Source organism: Podarcis melisellensis (genome assembly GCF_964234715.1).
Source record: "Podarcis melisellensis genome assembly, chromosome: 2".
Taxonomy (NCBI): domain Eukaryota; kingdom Metazoa; phylum Chordata; class Lepidosauria; order Squamata; family Lacertidae; genus Podarcis; species Podarcis melisellensis.
In genome coordinates, this window is record NC_138529.1 from 123,061,533 (window position 1) to 123,081,321 (window position 19,789).

Consider the following 19,789-nt stretch of genomic DNA (forward strand, 5'->3'; position numbering starts at 1 on the left):
AGAGAGAGAGAGAGAGAAAGAAATCGTCACAGTTTTGTGACGATTTCCCCTTGCCCTCTCCTTCGCCCGGTTTCCTGAGGGAGTTTTCCCCCTGAGTTTCCCTCTTGGCTGCTCCCCCTCCCAGCTTCTCCTTCATTTCTCCTGCCTTCTCTCCATGTTTCTCCCCCCACCCATTGTTTGGGGCCAGCTGGATTCCTCCCCCCCCCCCATGGCCAGGCAGGCCCAAGAGGAGCCCAGGAGGCGGCAGGGCCAGGAGAAGGCGTTTCCCGCCCTTTTCTGAAAAAGGCGGGAACGCCATTTTGTTTCTTCCAGAGGCCCCAGCGGCTCCCAGAGATGCCATGGCTCCCCTGTGGGCCTCGGGGGTCCCACACTCTCGGGGTCTCTCCTCCCAGATGAAGGAGGGCGGAGCTTTGGTCCTCAGCCGCCTTCCTGCCATGATGGCTTGGCCTCCACAGGGCAGCCTCTCTCCTCGCCATGTTGGCCCCACAGAGGAGGAGGCCTCTCCATTAGGAGACGCCAGGCAAGTGGCCTTGGGGGATCCGCCAGGTTCTGCGCCAGGACAGGCAGTGAGGAGGGAGGCCCAAGAAGAAGAATAAGGAGAAGGGCTTTATCTCCCCAGCTGCATGAGGGGTCGGCTGCTAGGGTGAGAATAACCCCAGCCGGCGATCTCACAAATTCTGTGCCCATCAACAGAGGAGTCCGGCAAGGATGTATCCTAGCTCCTTTTATTTTCAATTTATTCATTAGTGACATGAGGATACCATTGGCTGAATCTCAGGAAATCACCCATGCCCCCCATCTCGCAAACTATCGTTGCCCATTATTATGCTGATGATGCTGTGATTTTATCCTTCTCAAGAATTGGCCTCAGGAGAGCATTAAAATTATTTGTTTCACATTGTAAAACAAATCCCCTCACTATAAATCAATCTAAATCAAAAGTACTAATTTTCTCAAAAAGTCGGAAATCCTATAAGTGGCAATTAGATGGAAAACCTATTGAACAGGTCTATAAATTTCAATACCTGGGAGTTTTTCTCCAATATAATCTGGGTTGGAAGGCGCATATTGCACATATTTTAAACAAGGCCAAGGCCCTATCCTTTGCGCTTTTGCGCTTTTTCTTTTCGGACGGGGCTCTTCATGTTCCATCTGCCCTGAAAGTATTCAAAGCTAAAGTAATTGCAACATTGGCATATGCTGTTCCTTTATGGGGGACCGCAGTAAACTTGATGCCCTTGGAGGTAATTCAAAACCAATTTCTAAGACAACTGCTAAAACTTCCTCAATGCGTTAGTAACGCAGCTATTCGCTTAGAATTAAAAACTACATCTTTAGAAAATACTCTTTGGAGGCGCAGCCTTTGTTACTGGCTGTCCTTAAGGCATAGGCTCCCGAATCTGTATTTGATTCAATGCCTCTGGAGAGATAATTTTCCCGTCCTAGGGGCAAAAGAGATCCATTCCGAAGTAGTGACCTATGGATTGTCTCCATCAGAATTATTGGAATTGGACCTAGCCACAGCAAAAAAAAACCCTCACTCAAAAACTTGAGGAGATTGACTTACAACAAAACACCATTTTGGGTAGTGGCACTTGCTCACCATTAAATCTTGGCATAGTGCCCTCACAGCAGTTACCATCTTATTTGACTTCTTTGTCTGTAGCGGCCCACAGATATGCCTTTATTAAGGCAAGATTTAACGCCTTTCCTTCCAATGTCTTGAATAATAGATTTTCCAATGGTCGGATCTCAGTGGTGTGTGTATGTGATAATAGATCTATAGAATCTTTACAACATATACTATTCTGCTGTTCACTACATTCAGTTTCTCGGAGCAGATTTTTGTCCCCTTTATTATTGGAAATCTCAGGTGACTCCTTAGAAACACAGCTAATACATTTGTTGCAAGATTCTGATCCGAGTAGGTCCCTTTCTGTTGCCAGATTTCTGATAACAGTATTAGCCTATAAAAAGAAAAACGGATTACTCTATGATTATTGATTTTGCCTAAATAATATTGATTTATACTGATAATTTGATACTTAAGCGCTATATTCTTATTTTAATGGAATTTAGAAACTTACGGATTGAGATGTACTTGACTTACAGGTGATTTAATTTATTAATTTTATCTTGTTACACCTGTTCTGCTGTATGATGTATTGAATGTGGGCCTATGGCCGTAATAAACTATCTATCTATCTGAGTCCTAGTATGCTTGGCTGCTCCTTTCCGCTGTATAGTAAACTTCAGAAGAGCATGATCACTCGCGCCTAATGATCCTTCCACTTCTACCCCACTAACCAGGTCATCAACATTGGTTAGGACCAGATCTAAAATGCTGTTCCTCTTGTTGCTTCTCCCACTTTATGGACAATGAAGTTGTCTGCAAGGCCAGTGAGGAATCTGTTTGACCTTATGCTCTTGGTTGAGTTTGACATCCAACAAATATTCGGGTAATTGAAGTCCCCCATTACTACTATCTCCCTTCCTTTTGCATGTTTCGCCATCTGTTCCAGGAAGGCGTCATCTATGTCCTCCGTTTGGCTTGGGGATCTATAGTAAACTCCCACAATAAGGTCACTGTTATTCTTCTCTCCCTTAATTTTGACCCATATGCTCTCACTTTGGCTTTGAGGTTCTAAATCTTGGATCTCTTCACAGGTATACACATCCCTGACATATAACGCCACTCCTCCTCCTTTCTTGTCTGGTCTGTTTCTCTGAAATAGATTGTATCCCTCTATTATTACATTCCAATCGTGGGACTTATCCCACCAGGTTTCAGTAATGCCTATTATGTCATATTTAGTTTGCTGTACCAAGAGCTCAAGCTCATCTTGTTTATTTCCCATGCTTTGCGCATTAGTGTACAGACATTGAAGTCCATTAATCATTCCCCCGTGTCTCTTATTTAAGGATTTTTTTCCTCCCACCACTAGGTCTGCGTGCTGTTTGCTCCATTTGGTCTACGACATTTGGATGACCATCTTCATCAATTGATAGACTCCTACCTTCAGGAGCACTGTCTCCCTCCCCCACATTAGTCAGTTTAAAGCCCTCCTGATGAGGTTTCTGAGATTTTTGGCAAAAACATTCCTCCCAACCGTTGTGAGGTGCAGCCCATCGCTTGCTAGAAGTCCATCTTCAAAAAACTGCAGTCCGTGATCTAAGAATCCAAACCGTTCCTGTTTACACCATTTGCGAAGCCAGCTGTTCACTTCCACTATTTTTCCCTCTCTCCCTGGGCCATGTCATTCAACTGCTTAAAATTCTACAAGGCAGGCTTAAGCAGTATGTGGACCAAGAACTCCCAGAAGTGCAAGCTGGATTTCGAAGGGGCAGAGAAACCAGAGACCAACTTGCAAACATGCACTGGATTATGGAGAAAGCTAGAGTTCCAGAAAAACATCGACTTCTGCTTCATTGACTAAGCAAAAGGATTTGACTGTGTTTACCACAGCAAACTATGGCAAGCTCTTAAAGAAATGGGAGTGCCTGATCACCTCATCTGTCTCCTGAAAAATCTCTATGTGGGACAAGAAGCTACAGTTAGAACTGGATATAAAACAAGTGATTGGTTCAAAATTGGGAAAGGAGTATGACAAGGCTGTATATTGTCTCCTTGCTTATTTCATTCATACGCAGAATTCATCATGCGAAAGGCTGGACTGGATGACTCCCAAGCCAGAATTAAGATTGCCGGAAGAAATATCAATAACCTCAGATATGCAGATGACATAACCTTGATGGCAGAAAATGAGGAGAAATTAAAGAACTTTTTAATGAGGGTGAAAGAGGAGAGTGCAAAATATGGTCTGAAGCTTAACAACAACAAAACTAAAATCATGGCCATCAACTCCTGGCAAATAGAAGGGGAAGAAATGGAGGCAGTGAAAGATTTTACTTCCTTGGGTACCATGATCACTGCAGATGGTGATGGCAGCCACGAAATTAAATGACGCCTGCTTCTTGGGAGAAAAGCAATGACAAACCTAGTGTCAGGAGTGCGTGCAGGAGCCAGGCCCTGGGACCAGTAGGACTTTGCAGGACTGGGGCCTTCCTAAGTTTGTTCTGTGCAGCTGCAAAGGTGAGGCCGACTGGTAACTCACACCACCTGGTGGCAAGAGCCAGGAAGGGATATAAGGTCAGCATTTCCCTTCGGCTCTTTGCCACAGCAACACGTTTCCTGCCTTGCTGCGTTTGGCTTCTTGCTTCCCGACCCTTGGACCCTTGACTTCATGACTCCTTGCTTCCTGACCCTCGGACCCTTGACTTCGTGACTCCCTGCTTCCTGACCCTTGGACCTCTGGCTTCTGGACTCTCGTTCCTGCTCCCACTCTGCCATCTTGCCCCCGGTCTCAACATCCTCACCCGGGACTTTGATTGCCCATAGACTGGACCGTGACACCTTAAAAAAAGCATCTTAAAAAGCAGAGACATCACTTTGCTGACAAAGGTCCATATAGTTAAAGCTATAGTTTTCCCAGTAGTGATATATGGAAGTGAGAGCTGGGCCATCAAGAAGGCTGATCGCCAAAGAATGGATCCTTTTGAATTCTGGTGCTGGAGGAGACTCTTGGGCTGCAAAAAAATTAAACCTATCCATTCTTAAGGAAATCAGCCCTGAGTGCTCACTGGAAGGACAGATCCTGAAGCTGAGGCTCCAATACTTTGGCCACCTCATGAGAAGAAAAGACTCCCTATCATGTTTTCAATATTCTGTTGGGAGCTGCCCAGCGTGGCTGTGGAACACCAGCCAGATGGGGAGGGTACAAGTAATAAATTATTATTATTTTTTAAAAATTCTTCCAGTAGCACCTTAAAGACCAAGTAAGTTTATTAATGCATGATATCTGAAGTAGTGTACATGCACACGAAAGCTAAAACCAGTAACAAACTTTTTTATTTTGTTTTGATTATGGCAGATCAACACAGCTACCCACTTGTATCTGTTTTTGTTATTAGTTCTTTAAACATTCCAAGCACTATTAGGGTTTCTCTCCTGTATGAAATCGTTGATGGGAAGTGAGAGCATCCTTCCATCTGAAGCTCTTTCCACATTCCAAGCACTGATAGGGTTTCTCTCCTGTATGAATTCTTTGATGGGAAGTGAGAGCATCCTTCCGACTGAAGCTCTTTCTACATTCCAAGCATTGATAGGGATTCTCCCCTGTATGAATTTTTTGATGGGAGGTGAAACTAATCTTCCATCTGAAGCTCTTTCCACATTCCAAGCACTGATAGGGTTTCTCCCCTTTATGAATTCTTTGATGGGAAGTGAGAGCATCCTTCCGATTGAAGCTCTTTCTACATTCCAAGCATTGATAGGGTTTCTCCCCAGTATGAATTCTGTGATGGGAAGTGAGTCTATCCCTATCACGAAAGCTCTTTCCACATTCCAAGCATTGATAGGGTTTCTGACCTGTATGGGTTTTTTGATGGGTCAGGAGATGGGCCCTTTGGGAGAAGCTCTTTCTACATTCCAAGCATTGATAGGGTTTCTCCCCTGTATGAATTCTTTGATGAGCAGCGAGTTTTCCCCTCTCACGAAAGCTCTTTCCACATTCCTGGCACTGATAGGGTTTCTCACCTGTATGAATTCTTTGATGGATGGTGAGTTGGTTGCTGTGACTGAAGCTCTTTCCACATTCGAAGCATTTATATGGTTTCTGACCTGTATGAATTATTTGATGGGAAGTGAGATTATTCTTCTGAGTGAAGCTGTTTCCACATTCATGGCACTGAAAAGGTTTTTCCCCTGTATGAATTCTTTGATGGGAAGTGAGACGTTTCCTCTGACTGAAGCTCTTTCCACATTCCAAGCACTGATAGGGTTTCTCCCCTGTATGAATTCTTCGATGGGAAGCGAGGTTTCCACTCAAACGAAAGCTCTTTCCACATTCCAAGCACTGATAGGGTTTCTCCCCTGTATGAATTCTTTGATGGGTTGTCAGATTCGAACTCTGTCTGAAGCTCTTTCCACATTCCAAGCACTGATAAGGCTTCTCCCCTGTATGAATTCTTTGATGAAAAGTGAGAGAGACTCTGTGACTGAATCTCTTTCCACATTCCAAGCACTGGTAGGGTGTCTCCCCTGTATGAATTCTTTGATGGGAAGTGAGATTGCTACTATGACTGAATCTCTTTCCACATTCCAGGCACTGATAGGGTTTCTCCCCTGTATGTATTTTTTGATGGTAAGTGAGCTCTGATCTCCGTCTGAAGCTCTTTCCACATTCCAAGCACCGATGGGGTGTCTCTCCTGTATGAATTCTTTGATGGGAAGCGAGGTTGCTCTTCTGACTGAAGCACTTTCTGCACTGCAAACACTGATAGGGTTTCTCTCCTGTATGAATTCTTTGATGGGAAATGAGAGTATCCTTCCGACTGAATCTCTTCCTACATTCCAAGCACTGATACAATATTTCTCTATTGTGAGTTTTTTTGTGTGATGTGAGCCTATCCCTCCGGATGAATCTCTTTGTTTGATGGGAGGTGGACTGGGAGGTCTGATGGATGTTATCTCCACAGGCTGAATATTTATTTGACTCCTCCGCTATGTGGATCCTGTTGTGGTCCCCTTTGTTCTTCCCTTCCAATTCATCACCATCTGCAAAGAAGAGAGAAGCTAATTAGAGCTTCAGGAAAAAATGAAGCACCAGATTATTGAACGATGTTAATGAATTAAAAAATTCCTTCCAGTAGCACCTTAGAGACCAACTAAGTTTGTTACTGGTATGAGCTTTTATGTGCATGCACACTTCTTCAGATACACTGAAACAGAAGTCACCAGAGCCTTATATATAGTGAGAGGGTGGGGAGAGGTATTACTCAGAAGGGTGGTGGGAATGGGTGATTGTCTGATAGGTGTGGTAAATCTGTTGAAGACTGTTAAAGACTGCAATTGGTCTTACAGGAAAAAGCAAATAGTGAGATGGGCAAAACAGCTTTATCATGTATAATGAGATAAGAATCCAATGTCTCTATTCAGACCAGGTCTCTCCAGAGTTTTAAGTCTGGTAATAAGTTGCAATTCAGCAACTTCTCTTTCCAGTCTATTTCTGAAATTCTTTTGTAATAAGTCAGCTACTTTGAGATCTTGTATAGAATGTCCGGGGAGACTGAAGTATTCTCCTACTGGTTTGTCTTGTGATTCCTGATATCAGATCTATGTCCATTTATCCTTTGGCGTAGGGTTTGGCCTGTTTGTCCAATATAGAGAGCTGAAGGGCATTGTTAGCATTTGATGGCATATGCAATGTTAGAAGATGAGCAACTAAATAGTCCTGAGATGGTATGTTTGTTGTTGTTGAGGCCAGTAATGGTGTTATCCAGGTGTATGTGGCAGCAAAGTTGGCACCTGGGTTTATTGCAGGCTCTGGTACCAGTGTTCATATTAAGTCCTGTTGCTGTATTATTGTGGGTGAGGAGTTGTTTAAGGTTGGGTGGCTGTCTGTAGGCAATGAAAGGTCTTCTTCCCAGAGCTTGAGAAAGAGAACTGTCATTGTCTAGGAGAGGTTGTAGATCTCTGATGATGCGTTGTAGTGTTTTAACTTGGGAGCTGTATGTGATTACTAGTGGTGTTCTGTTATTTTCTTTTTTGGGTCTTTTCTTGCAGCAAGTTCTCTCTGGGTATCAGTCTGGCTCTGTTGATCTGTTGTTTAACTTCATCAGGCGGATATTTTAGTTCTAAAAGGTTTGCTGTAGATCTCTTAGGTGAGAGTCTCTGTCTGTAGAGTTGGAACAGATGTGGCTGTAATGTAATGGATTGGTATGTTTGGGATGGTAACTAGAAGCATGTAGATATGTTTGTCGGTCAGTTAGTTTACGGTGTAAGGTGGTGTCTATACTCCCATCCTGTTTTTTATAGTAGTGTCCAAAAATGTATTTCTTGCATAGATTTGTTCATTGTTAGGTTAATGGTGGGGTGAAAGTCATTGAATGTCTGGTGGAAGGTGTCCAGGGTCTGTTGACCATGTCTCCAGATAATAAAAATATCGTCAATGTATTGCAGGTACAAGAGAGGTTTGAGTGGGTAGGAGTTTAGGAAACGTTGTTCAAAATCTGCCAGGAAGATGTTGGCATACTGTGGGGCCATGCGGGTGCCCATTGCTGTGCCACTGATCTGGAGGAACAGGTCATCAGTGTGGTATAGTGGTTAAGAGCAGTTAAGAGTGGTTAAGAGCGGTGAACCGGGTTCGCAGCTCCGCTCCTCCACATGCAGCTGCTGGGTGACCTTGGGCTGGTCACACTTCTCTGAAGTCTCTCAGCCTCACTCACCTCACAGAGTGTTTGTTGTGAGGGAGGAAGGGAAAGGAGAATGTTAACCGCTTTGAGACTCCTTAGGGTAGTGATAAAGCGGGATATCAAATCCAAACTCCTCCTCTTCTTCTTCATCATCATCACCAAATTTGAAGTTGTTGTGGGTAAGAACCAAATGCAGAGTTTGGTAGCAAAGTCCGCTGTGATTTGATCTGAAATGGTGTTCCTTATAGCTTGTAAACCATTGTTGTGTGGGATGTTGGCATGCAGAGATTCCACATCCATAGTGGCTAGTATAGTATTGTTAGGAAGATTATTCAGAGATTGTATTTTCCTCAGAAAATCTGTGGTGTCACGTACGTAGCTGGGAGCACTGATGGCATATGGTTTCAGAACAGAGTCCATATAATCGGAAACACCCACAGTAATAGTGCCAATACCTGAGATGATGTGGTGTCCTGGATTTCCTGGTTTGTGTATTTTAGGTAGAAGATAGAACGTTCCTGCTAGAGGTTCTCCTGGTGTGTTTGTGAGGATCTGTTCTTGGATGTGTGGAGGTCGTTCCTGTGAAGAGAATCATAACTTACAGGGTTAAACAGTTCTGAGTGACGTCTCACATTCTGATGCGTGGCTATATTCACAGAGGGGAGTGTTTCTCTGTGTCTTTTTCCTTTCGCTTTTGCGGCGAGGCAGAAAGATGTGCGCTCTTTCGCCGGGGTGATTTATGTTGTTTTTCTGCACCATTAAAGACTATTGGAGTTAAGCAAGAAAGCCTGCGTGCAGTCTGATTTATCACACACACATTGTAACAGTTTCTACCGCTGTGACGACTCTGCTACGGGAAGCTGACAGAGAGCTATCCACGGGAGTCCAGTGGGGCACAGGGAAGCCTGCCGGACCCCATCCAACAGCCACAGTTCCTTAACAATCTTGTTCAGTTCTTTGTTATATTCTTGTGTGGGGTCCGAGTCCAATTTTATGTAAAAGGCGGTATTAGAATCTGTGAGCCTCCTGGATGTAATCAGTTTTGTTCATGATGACGACAGCTCCACCCTTGTCCGCCTCTTTAGTTATAATGTCTGGGTTGTTCCTGAGATTATCTATGGCTCTCCTTTCAGCATGGTTTAGATTTTGTTGTAAGTGATGGTGTTTTCTGGTCACATCTGTTTGGATTCTGTGGCGGAAGCCCAATGCAAAACTCCTGAGGATCCATTTGGATCCATGCTTTGTAAGCACATCTGTCAGGGGCTCAGGAGCAGAGGCACAGGAGAGGGAGGAAATGGAGAGCGAGGGGGAGGAATCCGAGGGGAGCGTAGGCGGTGACAGTGGTCCGAGGGATTCCATGAGCCTCTCCAGCGAATCGGAAGATTCACAGAAGGGAGCGCCGATGGCCAGGGCAAGGGGGGTGCCAAGGGGGAAACCCCAGAAGGAAGGGGCCAGCGGGGACTCCCAGAGCAGCAGTTGGAAATCAGGACCAGCTTCCCCACCAGAGCGCAGTGGGGGGGAGGAGTCCCAGGCATCGGGACCAGTGTTCTCACCACCAGCAAGAGGAGATGAGTCAGGGTTGACCACGCCTCCATCGGAGAGCGGGGAAACGGTCAAGAGGAAAGTTACCGGCTGGGCGCACGCGCCAAGTTCAAATGTACAGGCGAGCGGCACAGCAGGTAGCCCGGATAGGGAACCAGGTCCTAAAGCCCGCCGGAAGGAGGGGCAAGAATCAGGGGGGTCAGCGTCAGAAGAGTCCAGAAAGGGTGAAACCCCAGGGGGCAGACGGACCCAGAGGAGGAAAGAACAACGGAAGAGGTGGAGTAAGGCTAGAGTCTTAAACTGGTGTCTAGGGGGCGGAGATTCAGATGGAGCTTCGCCGGTCTAGGTTCTAAGACGTAGTTGCACGCTACGGTTTGGAAATGGAAACTAATCTTCAATAAAGACTTTTGTACGTTATTACTGACTAGTGTTGGTCCTCTGTGAGCTGGGACCTCGATGCAGCTCTGACAGTAAGCTCCATCTCCTATATAAAACCTCGCAACGTGGGTGGACGCAGCGAGGGGCGAAGATTGGTGCTTCGCGAGCTCACAAAAGCAGGACAAGATGACTACCGAAGAACAAATAGCTACCCTGCGAGACGCAGTGACACAACTTAACTCGGAAATACTAGCATCCAGGAAGAGGGAAGACGACGCAGCCGCTGCCTGCCAGGATCTGCAAACCAGGTTGGAAATGTTGACTAAACAGGGGCTACCGGGAGCCAGACCAAAAGGGATTGGGCTGGGAAAGAGAGGAGGGAGCCTTGTGTCTCATTTCGATGGGAATCTGCAGCAATATCCTAACTTCAGAGCAGACGTGGTTTTTGCGCTAAAGTTGCTGGAGAGGGACTTTAGAGATGAGCAGGAGAAAGTGGGCTTCATAATAAGTCATCTCCATGGAGAAGCTAAAGCGTGGTTGCGCAATCTCTGGAGAGATAAAGATCCAGCCCTCCAAAATGCGGATGCCTTCATTAAAGCGATGGATGCGTGCTTTTTATCAGAAATAGATGTAGATATCGCCAGAAAAGAGGTACATGGATTAAAACAAGGCAGAGCCACTGTAAGACAATATCACTCCCGCTTTTTTGCATTGATCAACACGCTGGGATGGGAAAAAGATTCAGCTGCCGTCAGGGACCTGTTCTGGGAGGGGTTGAATGGGGCTGTGAAAGACGAAATTGCAAGGGGGGAGAGACCCCAGACCACTAGGGACGTGGTTCAGAAAGCGCTGACGATAGGGGTGCGTCTGGAGGAACGTCCTTGGAGCAAAGACGAAGGGCGTTGGGGACGCACGCCAGCGAGAGCACCTCCCTTCTTTCCCAGAGACACAGCGCGCGCTCAATCCACGCCTCCACTGGGAGGGGGAGAGGAGCCGATGGAGTTAGGTGGTGCCAAGGCTCAGTCAGCAGCCAGAGCCCTAACGCCGGGAGCAGTGAAAACGAAGCCTCCTAGAGGGAACAGGAAGTGTTACATCTGCGACAGTGCTCAGCACATGGCAAGAGAGTGTCCCCAAAGGCTACACAAGCACACTCCAGCCTCAGCGACAGTTACAGAAGCAGTTCAGCAGAGAGAGCCGCAGCAGGGAAACGACGAAGTCTGGCTGGAAGCAGAGGCACTGGGGCCCAGCCAGACGAGTCAGTGAAGCAGTCCCCAGGAATATTGCAGCCCACAGACCCCCTCCCACCCAAACCAGTGGTGCAACTCACTGCATCTCTCCAGCTACCCAATGGGATCACCATGGAAGTCCCTATTACCATTGACTCTGGCAGCAATGCAGACTTCATAGGAGTGGATTTCATCAATCAACAGGGCGTAGCGCTCCTGCCTGCCACGATGCCCCTGAAAGTAGTGACAATCGATGGCAGAGAATTGCTGGGGGGGCAAGTGATACAGCAAACGCCGCCAATGGTGATGCGCATTGGAAATCACCGCGAAGTCATCAGCTTCAACGTCACCCAACTGTCGGACACCCCCATAGTATTGGGCATGAGTTGGCTGGACAGGCACAGCCCGATGTTAGCATGGTACCTGCGCCAATTGACTTTCGGCTCCTCCTACTGCGCAGAACACTGCATCCCGACTAACCAGGAGGATGAGGGGCAAGAGGATGACCCACAACTACGACTGGGCATGCTGCAAGCGGTACCCGACAAGTACAAGGCGTTTTTGGAGGTCTTCTGCGAGAAGGAGGCGGACAGGCTACCTCCCCACAGGCCCTACGACTGCCAGATTGACCTCCTGCCGGGGGCGACGCTGCCGACGGGGAAACTGTATTCCATGTCTGAGGATGAAATGAAGGAACTCAGGGAGTTCATAGATCACAACTTGAAGCGGGGATTCATCCGAGAATCCAAGGCAGTGGGGGGCAGTCCCGTGTTTTTTGTGAAGAAGCGGGACACGCCCCAAAAGAGGCTTGTAGTTGATTACAGAATTTTGAATTCGAAAACCAAGCCCACGGCCTTCCCCATGCCCAAGATCGATGACCTGCTGGCGACGGTGAGGAAGGGTCGCATCTTTACCAAGTTGGATCTACGCAGAGCGTACAATCTTATACGCATGCGGGAGGGCGACGAGTGGAAGACGGCCATGTATACGCCGCTGGGCACCTATGAATATAGAGTTATGCCGTTTGGATTACAAAATGGCTCCCACTGTTTCCAAGCCTTCATGCACCACGTCTTAGCGGGTCTCCTCTACAAGAAGTGCGTCTGCTTCCTGGACGACATCCTGATCTTCTCGGAATCACAGGAGGCTCACGAGAGGGACGTCAAGGAAGTCCTGCAGAGGCTGAGGGAGCACAGGCTTTACGCCAAGCTGGAGAAGTGCCAGTTCGACATGATGGAGGTGGATTTCCTGGGCTACAAGCTGTCCGATAAGGGACTCGCCATGGACAGCGCCAAGGTCCGCTCGGTGCTGGACTGGAAAAGCCCGCGCAATCGGAAGGAGGTCCAGAAGTTTGTCGGCTTTGCCAACTTTTATCGCAAGTTTATCAAGGGTTTCGCTATGCAGACGGTGGCTATCACCGACACCCTCAGCTCCAAGAAGAAGAAGTTCATCTGGACGGAGCAGGCGGAGCAGTCCTTTCAGAAGCTCAAGCGTCTCTTCGCGTCCGAAGAACAACTACTACATGTGAACCCCAGCAAACCCATGAGGGTTGAGACGGATGCCTCCGACAGAGCCGTGGGGGCGGTCCTGTTGCAGCGAGATCCGCAAGGGGACTGGAGGCCGTGCGCTTTCTACTCCAGGAAACTCAGCAAGTCGGAGCAGAACTACACCATCTGGGACAGAGAGTTGCTGGCCATTCATGCAGCATTCAAGGCACTTCCTCATCGGAGCCAAACACACAGTGCAGGTCCGCACGGACCATAAGAACCTGGAGTACTGGCGCACGGCGAGGTTCCTGAACCAGAGACACATCCGCTGGGCGGAGTTCTTTGCAGATTTCGACTTCAGGATAGAATACGTCCCGGGGGACAACAACACCATGGCGGATGCGCTATCCAGGAAACCGCAGTATCTTGAAGAGGCACCGGCGGCGGCCAAGCACATTTTCGCACCGCAAGCGTGGGCATGCGCCTCAGCCACAGTGGACCTGGATGCGGTATGTCTCGCGCTGCAGACGGACTCCTTCACTCAAGCCAAGATGGAGGAGGTGCGCAGTGGCACAGCGAAGGACGACGAGTTCCAGATACGCGACTGACTGCTCATCCGCAAAGGGGCCCTCTACGTGCCAGGAGACGACCTCCGCACGAAGGTACTGCAGCAGTTGCACGACGCGCCCAGCGTTGGGCACTTCGGCAAAGAGAAGACTGTAGAATTAGTAGCCAGAGACTTTTGGTGGCCCAAGATGAGGGGGGAAGTCGCGGATTACGTCACGAGGTGCGACACATGCCAAAGGGCCAAGCCAGTACACAGGCTGGCGGCGGGACTGCTGGAACCGCTACAGACCCCGCTCGAACCGTGGGAGAGGGTAGCCCTGGACTTTGTCACGGATCTGCCCAGCTCGCGGGGCAAAACAGCAGTTCTCGTGGTGGTGGACATGTTCACCAAGATTGCCCACTTCATTCCGTGCGCAAAGGTGGCCACAGCGGAACAGACCGCCAAGCTGTTCATAGACCACGTGTTCAAGGTTCACGGTCTACCACGGTCTATCCTGCCCGACAGGGGGCGCCAGTTCATCTCGAACTTCTGGCAGAAGCTGATGGGCATCCTGAACGTCAAGATCAACCTAGTGTCGGCGAGACACCCGCAGACCAACGGACAGGCGGAGAGGGTCAACGCCATCATGCAGCAGTACCTGAGATGCTACGCGAATCAGCAGCCTGCCACATGGGTGGACTACCTACCGTTGGCCGAGTTTGCCTACAACAACACGAAGCACGTGTCCACGGGGGTGACACCGTTCTTCGCCAACAATGGGCGGCATCCCAGAACTTTCCCGGGATTAGAGACAGCGGGGGAGGGGGAGCCACAGGGAGCAGAGGCCTTAGCAGCGGAGTTACGGGAAGTCCACGAGCAACTCCGAAGGCAGTTAGAGCTAGCAAAACACGCTTACAAAATGCAGGCAGACAGGCACAGGAGAGTGGGGGAAGACATCCAGGTGGGGGACTGGGTCTGGTTAGCAGCCCAGGCAGTGCCGGCCAGATCGTTAGCTAAGAAGAAGCTTGGACACAAGCAGCTAGGCCCTTACCAAGTCGAGGCACAGATCAACCCTGTGGCCTTCCGGTTGACACTCCCGGAGGGATCCAGAATGCACCCGGTCTTTCATAGATCGGTGCTCACGCCCTACAAGGCACCTCACAGGTTCCAGGTGCCAGGGACGGCTCCAAGCCCGCTCAGAGACGCGCCCACTAAAGGGGGGTCGCCGAGGGTGGAGCCGCTCAACGAGGTCATGGAGATTTTGGACTCGAGATGGGGGGAAGAGGGGGTTGAATATCTCCTCGCCAGGGAAGGTACCCCGGCCAGCGCCAACAGCTGGGTACCGTCTTATGCGGTGGAGGAGCACTACCTCAAAGACGAGTTCCACACACTTTTCCCACACAGGCCCATGCCGGCAGATTATTTCGACGAGTATCTGTTCACACCCACACTCTCAGCCAGCATGTTTCAGGGTTTCTCTTCAGCTGAGGACACGACGCTAGAGACCAGCTCTCCAGAGGGATATCTCTCGGGGTTTGGCAAAGGGGGCTCCTATTGGTGGGAAGATCAACCTGAGGTGGGGTGGCGCAGAGAACTGCCGAGAGGGCCATTGCACGCAGCGTCACCCCAGGCGACAGGGGGAGAGGGGGCCATGGGCGAGTTGGGGGAACATCCCGGGTTCGAACACACTGCCCAGGAGATGGAAGCAGAGGAGATCGCCGTCGACGAGACCATGGAGGACTACCCAGACTTATCCGGCTGGCTGCACCCCACGGGGAACGAACTGTATCCTGCACTCACCCCCACCACACTGGAGCACCCAGAACCCGCACCTGAAGAGGGGGAGGGGGGAAGGGGGGGCTTCGAGGGGGGATGGATGTCAGGGGCTCAGGAGCAGAGGCACAGGAGAGGGAGGAAATGGAGAGCGAGGGGGAGGAATCCGAGGGGAGCGTAGGCAGTGACAGTGGTCCGAGGGATTCCATGAGCCTCTCCAGCGAATCGGAAGATTCACAGAAGGGAGCGCCGATGGCCAGGGCAAGGGGGGTGCCAAGGGGGAAACCCCAGAAGGAAGGGGCCAGCGGGGACTCCCAGAGCATTAGTTGGAAATCAGGACCAGCTTCCCCACCAGAGCGCAGTGGGGGGGAGGAGTCCCAGGCATCGGGACCAGTGTTCTCACCACCAGCAAGAGGAGATGAGTCAGGGTTGACCACGCCTCCATCGGAGAGCAGGGAAACGGTCAAGAGGAAAGTTACCGGCTGGGCGCGCGCGCCAAGTTCAAATGTACAGGCGAGCGGCACAGCAGGTAGCCCGGATAGGGAACCAGGTCCTAAAGCCTGCCAGAAGGAGGGGCAAGAATCAGGGGGGTCAGCGTCAGAAGAGTCCAGAAAGGATGAAACCCCAGGGGGCAGACGGACCCAGAGGAGGAAAGAACAACGGAAGAGGTGGAGTAAGGCTAGGGTCTTAAACTGGTGTCTAGGGGGCAGAGATTCAGATGGAGCTTCGCCGGTCTAGGTTCTAAGACGTAGAGTTGCACACTACGGTTTGGAAATGGAAACTAATCTTCAATAAAGACTTTTGTACGTTATTACTGACTAGTGTTGGTCCTCTGTGAGCTGGGACCTAGAGGCAGCTCTGACAACATATTTGCACCACTGAGACCCCACACAACAGTGGGTGCGTGTGTTTTTTGGTGCAGGCTGTAGCCATGGACATGCTATGTGATCTGATGGTGAATTTGGGGTGAACCAATGTAAAAATCCTGAGAATCCATGGGCTTTTACCTCCCCTTTGCCAGGCAGCCTCCTTTACCACTAGCGTCCCTTATCTCCCTCCCGATCCCTTACCGATCAGCTGCTTCCTTTCAACACTCCCTTCCCTCTTGTTTGCCTTAGTGTCTTTTCCTTAGCTGGAGCAGTTCTTTGCTCCTCCCTTTCTTCTAATTACTCTCCTCATTGCTTTAGTCTTCCTGTCTCCCCTCCTTGCAAGTTTGCTGTCTTTACCTCCCCCCTCCCAGGCAGCCTCCTTTATCGCTAGCGTCCCTTATCTCGCTCCCGATCGCTTGCCAATCAGCGGCTTTGTTTCAACACCCACTACCCTCTTTCCAAAAAAAAAAAAAAAGCATGATCTCCTTTTTGCCCCTGGGCAATTCATCTCCAAGGACCACACATTCACCCCATAAGATACACAGACATTTCCCCTTACTTTTTAGGAAGAAAAAAGTGTGTCTTATGGAGCAAAAAACATGGTATTTTTCGCTCTATAGGACGCACCAGACCATAGGAGGGGGAGAACAGGGGGGGGGAATTCTCCTCCCTCTCTGCTCAGCGCCCTTTCAGCAAAGCAGCAAGAGAAACGGAACACCTTCCATTTCTCCTCCCGCTTTGCTGAAGGAGCGCTGTGCAGAGAGGGAAAACTGTGCAGCGCCTCTCCAGCGAAGCGAAGCCTGGAGAGCAAGAGGGATCGGTGTGCACCGGCCCTTCTCGCTCTCCAGGCTTAAGACAGCTATGCGCAAGCCTTCAGAGCGCAGTGGGAACTCCTGCTGCACTCCGAAGGCTTGCGGATAGCTGCCTGAAGCCCCCGGAGCGCAGCGCGAACTGCCGATGCGCTCTGGGGGCTTCAGGCGGCTTCAGCAAAAGAAACACGAAGCCTCCAGAGCGTGGGGGGAGCTCTCCCTCTGTGCTCTGGAAGCTTCGTGTTGCTATTGCTGAAGCCAAGGGGCCTGCATTCGCTCCATAGGACGCACACACATTTCCCCTTCATTTTTGGAGGGGGAAAAGTGCATCCTATAGAGCGAAAAATACGGTATAACTCACACTTCATCTAACCACAACAGCCACAAGAGCTCCTGACTAGGCATTCAGTTATGCAATGTTGAATGCTCTCTATTCTCTCCTGTTTCCTCACTTTTTGTTCCAGTTTAAAACATTTCATGAACCCAGAACTCACACACTGACCGCTAATGATGAATCGTATGTTACAGATATTCCTGCAAATAGATTCTGCTAGTTTTGAGATATACAAATGACATGAGAAGACGTGGTCTACATCAGGGGTCGACAAGCTTTACCTCACCTGGGCTGGTTCACTCTTGTGGAGACCGCTCCGTGGGCAGGATCACGTGTGTAGACACGGGACTCACCGAGCGGACGGCTCAGGGGCAGCTCAGGGGCCCGTTAAATGACCCCTGTGAGCCACTTGTGGACCGTAAACTGCTGACCCCTGGTCTACATATTTTATCATTTAGTGATCCTATGATCCTTGTTTTTAAAAGCAAATAAAAGTTATTCCAAAAAGAAAAGAAAAAGGCAATACAGGGAGGATGGAGGATTAGGATTCAGTTCCAGAAATGTGTGTACAGAAGTCTGATCCATGGAAAATGTGTACAAGGAAGTAACCTTAAGCCTAAGCAACATACAGTGGTACCTTGGGTTACATACGCTTCAGGTTACATACACTTCAGGTTACAGACTCCGCTAACCCAGAAATAGTGCTTCAGGTTAAGAACTTTGCTTCAGGAGGCGGTGAAGGCGGTGAAGGTCCTGTGTGAGTGCCTGGAGGCGGTTGGAGGATGGATGGCGGCTAACAGATTGAGGTTGAATCCTGACAAGACAGAAGTACTGTTTTTGGGGGACAGGAGGCGGGCTGGTGTGGAGGATTCCCTGGTCCTGAATGGGGTAACTGTGCCCCTGAAGGACCAGGTGCGCAGCCTGGGAGTCATTCTGGACTCACAGCTGTCCATGGAGGCGCAGGTTAACTCTGTGTCCAGGGCAGTTGTCTACCAGCTCCACCTGGTACGCAGGCTAAGACCCTACCTCCCCGCGGACTGTCTCGCCAGAGTGGTGCATGCTCTAGTTATCTCACGCTTGGACTACTGCAACGCGCTCTACGTGGGGCTACTTTGAAGGTGACCCGGAAACTGCAATTAATCCAGAATGTGGCAGCTAGACTGGTGACTGGGAGTGGCCGCTGGGACCACATAACACCGGTTCTGAGAGATCTGCATTGGCTCCCAGTACGTTTCCGAGCACGATTCAAAGTGTTGGTGCTGACCTTTAAAGCCCTAAACGGCCTCGGTCCTGTATACCTGAAGGAGCGTCTCCACCCCCATCGTTCAGCCCGGATACTGAGATCCAGCGCCGAGGGCCTTCTGGCGGTTCCCTCATTGCGAGAAATGAGGCTACAGGGAACCAGACAGAGGGCCTTCTCGTTAGTGGCGCCCGCCCTGTGGAATGCCCTCCCATCAGATGTCAAAGAGATAAAGAATTACCTGACATTCAGAAGACATCTTAAGGCAGCCCTGTTCAGGGAAGTTTTTAATATGTAATGCTGTACTGTTTTTAACACTGATTGGGAGCTGCCCAGAGTGGCTGGGGAAACTCAGCCAGATGGGCGGGGTATAAATAATAAATAATAATAATTATTATTATTATTATTATTATTATTATTATTATTATTATTATTCAGGATGAGAACAGAAATCGTGCTCTGGTGGCGCGGCAGCAGCAGGAGGCCCCATTAGCTAAAGTGGTGCTTCAGGTTAAGAACAGTTTCAGGTTAAGAACAGACCTCCAGAACGAATTACGTACTTAACCCGAGGTACCACTGTACAGCCTATAACTTGAATCCGTATTCATGTTAATAGAAAAAACAACAGCACTATTTGTTACATTTCAGTGGAAGAATAAGAACCAAAACTCCTTGTTTACATCTGTTATAATTGTGACTTCCTTCTATCATGTCTAATAGTTTACCAGTTTATACCATATAATTAATTGCAATCTGTTTTGTTTCTGCATAAATATGTGATATTTTAATCTTACAAATCTGTTTTCCCAAAGAAAACCCACAGTCGCTCGTGATTCATACTCCATTGGGGATTTCACCTGAGGGAAAGGGAAGCAGAGGGCTGGCCCAGCAGTGCCAGGGAGAGAAAATGACATGGTGTCAGCTTCCGATCGGCTTTTCCCATTGCAAGAGCCAATCAAAAGTCGCGCCTTGGAAGTTGAAGAGACTTCAAGAACGGATTCCAACTGTATTCCTAGCTCAAAATGCCTGCAGATTACAAAGGGGCAGGCAAGCAGGCAGGTGGAGGAGCCCAATAAACTGCTCTCCTTCTCCATCTCCATCTGCCTGCCTGCCTCCTCCCACCCCCAAACTGAGCAAGCCCTGATACCTCTCCAGCCCCATCCATCCAGGTCCCCATCTCCACTCCCTTGGGACTCACCAGATCTCTCAGAGGTCCCTGGGAGGGAACGCTCAGAGGTTGAGAGGAGGGATGCAGGAGACAACCTGACCAGGTCAACCGTCCATCTTCCCCCTTCCATCCTTGCTAGGTTTGCAGGATCCGTCTCTTTCAC

At 49.3% G+C, this 19,789-nt stretch overlaps 2 protein-coding genes across 2 annotated transcripts in view; one reads left to right on the top strand and one right to left on the bottom strand.

Annotated features, from left to right (window-relative positions):
- The window catches only part of LOC309363281 (uncharacterized protein), a gene marked incomplete at its 5' end in the record, with an annotated part of 163,115 nt that overhangs the window by 125,241 nt on the left and 18,085 nt on the right, over positions 1-19,789 (top strand). The window lies entirely within an intron of this gene.
- LOC309364675 (uncharacterized protein) lies at positions 4,895-19,780 on the bottom strand. The gene is made up of 2 exons (XM_081902417.1): positions 19,657-19,780; positions 4,895-6,616 (listed from the first exon to the last, which is right to left on the bottom strand). Exons 1-2 carry the CDS (start codon positions 19,754-19,756, stop codon positions 4,995-4,997), a joined length of 1,722 nt encoding a protein of 573 aa, XP_081758543.1. The 5' UTR covers positions 19,757-19,780; the 3' UTR covers positions 4,895-4,994.

What these genes read in the sequence shown, in the direction of transcription:
- LOC309364675 (XM_081902417.1), bottom strand. Translation starts at nt 19,756, where the DNA reads ATGGAAGGGGGAAGATGGACGGTTGACCTGGTCAGGTTGTCTCCTGCA. An exon ending in AGGGACCTCTGAGAGATCTG is followed by an intron (nt 6,617 to 19,656) that starts GTGAGTCCCAAG and finishes TCTTCTTTGCAG; the next exon opens with ATGGTGATGAATTGGAAGGG.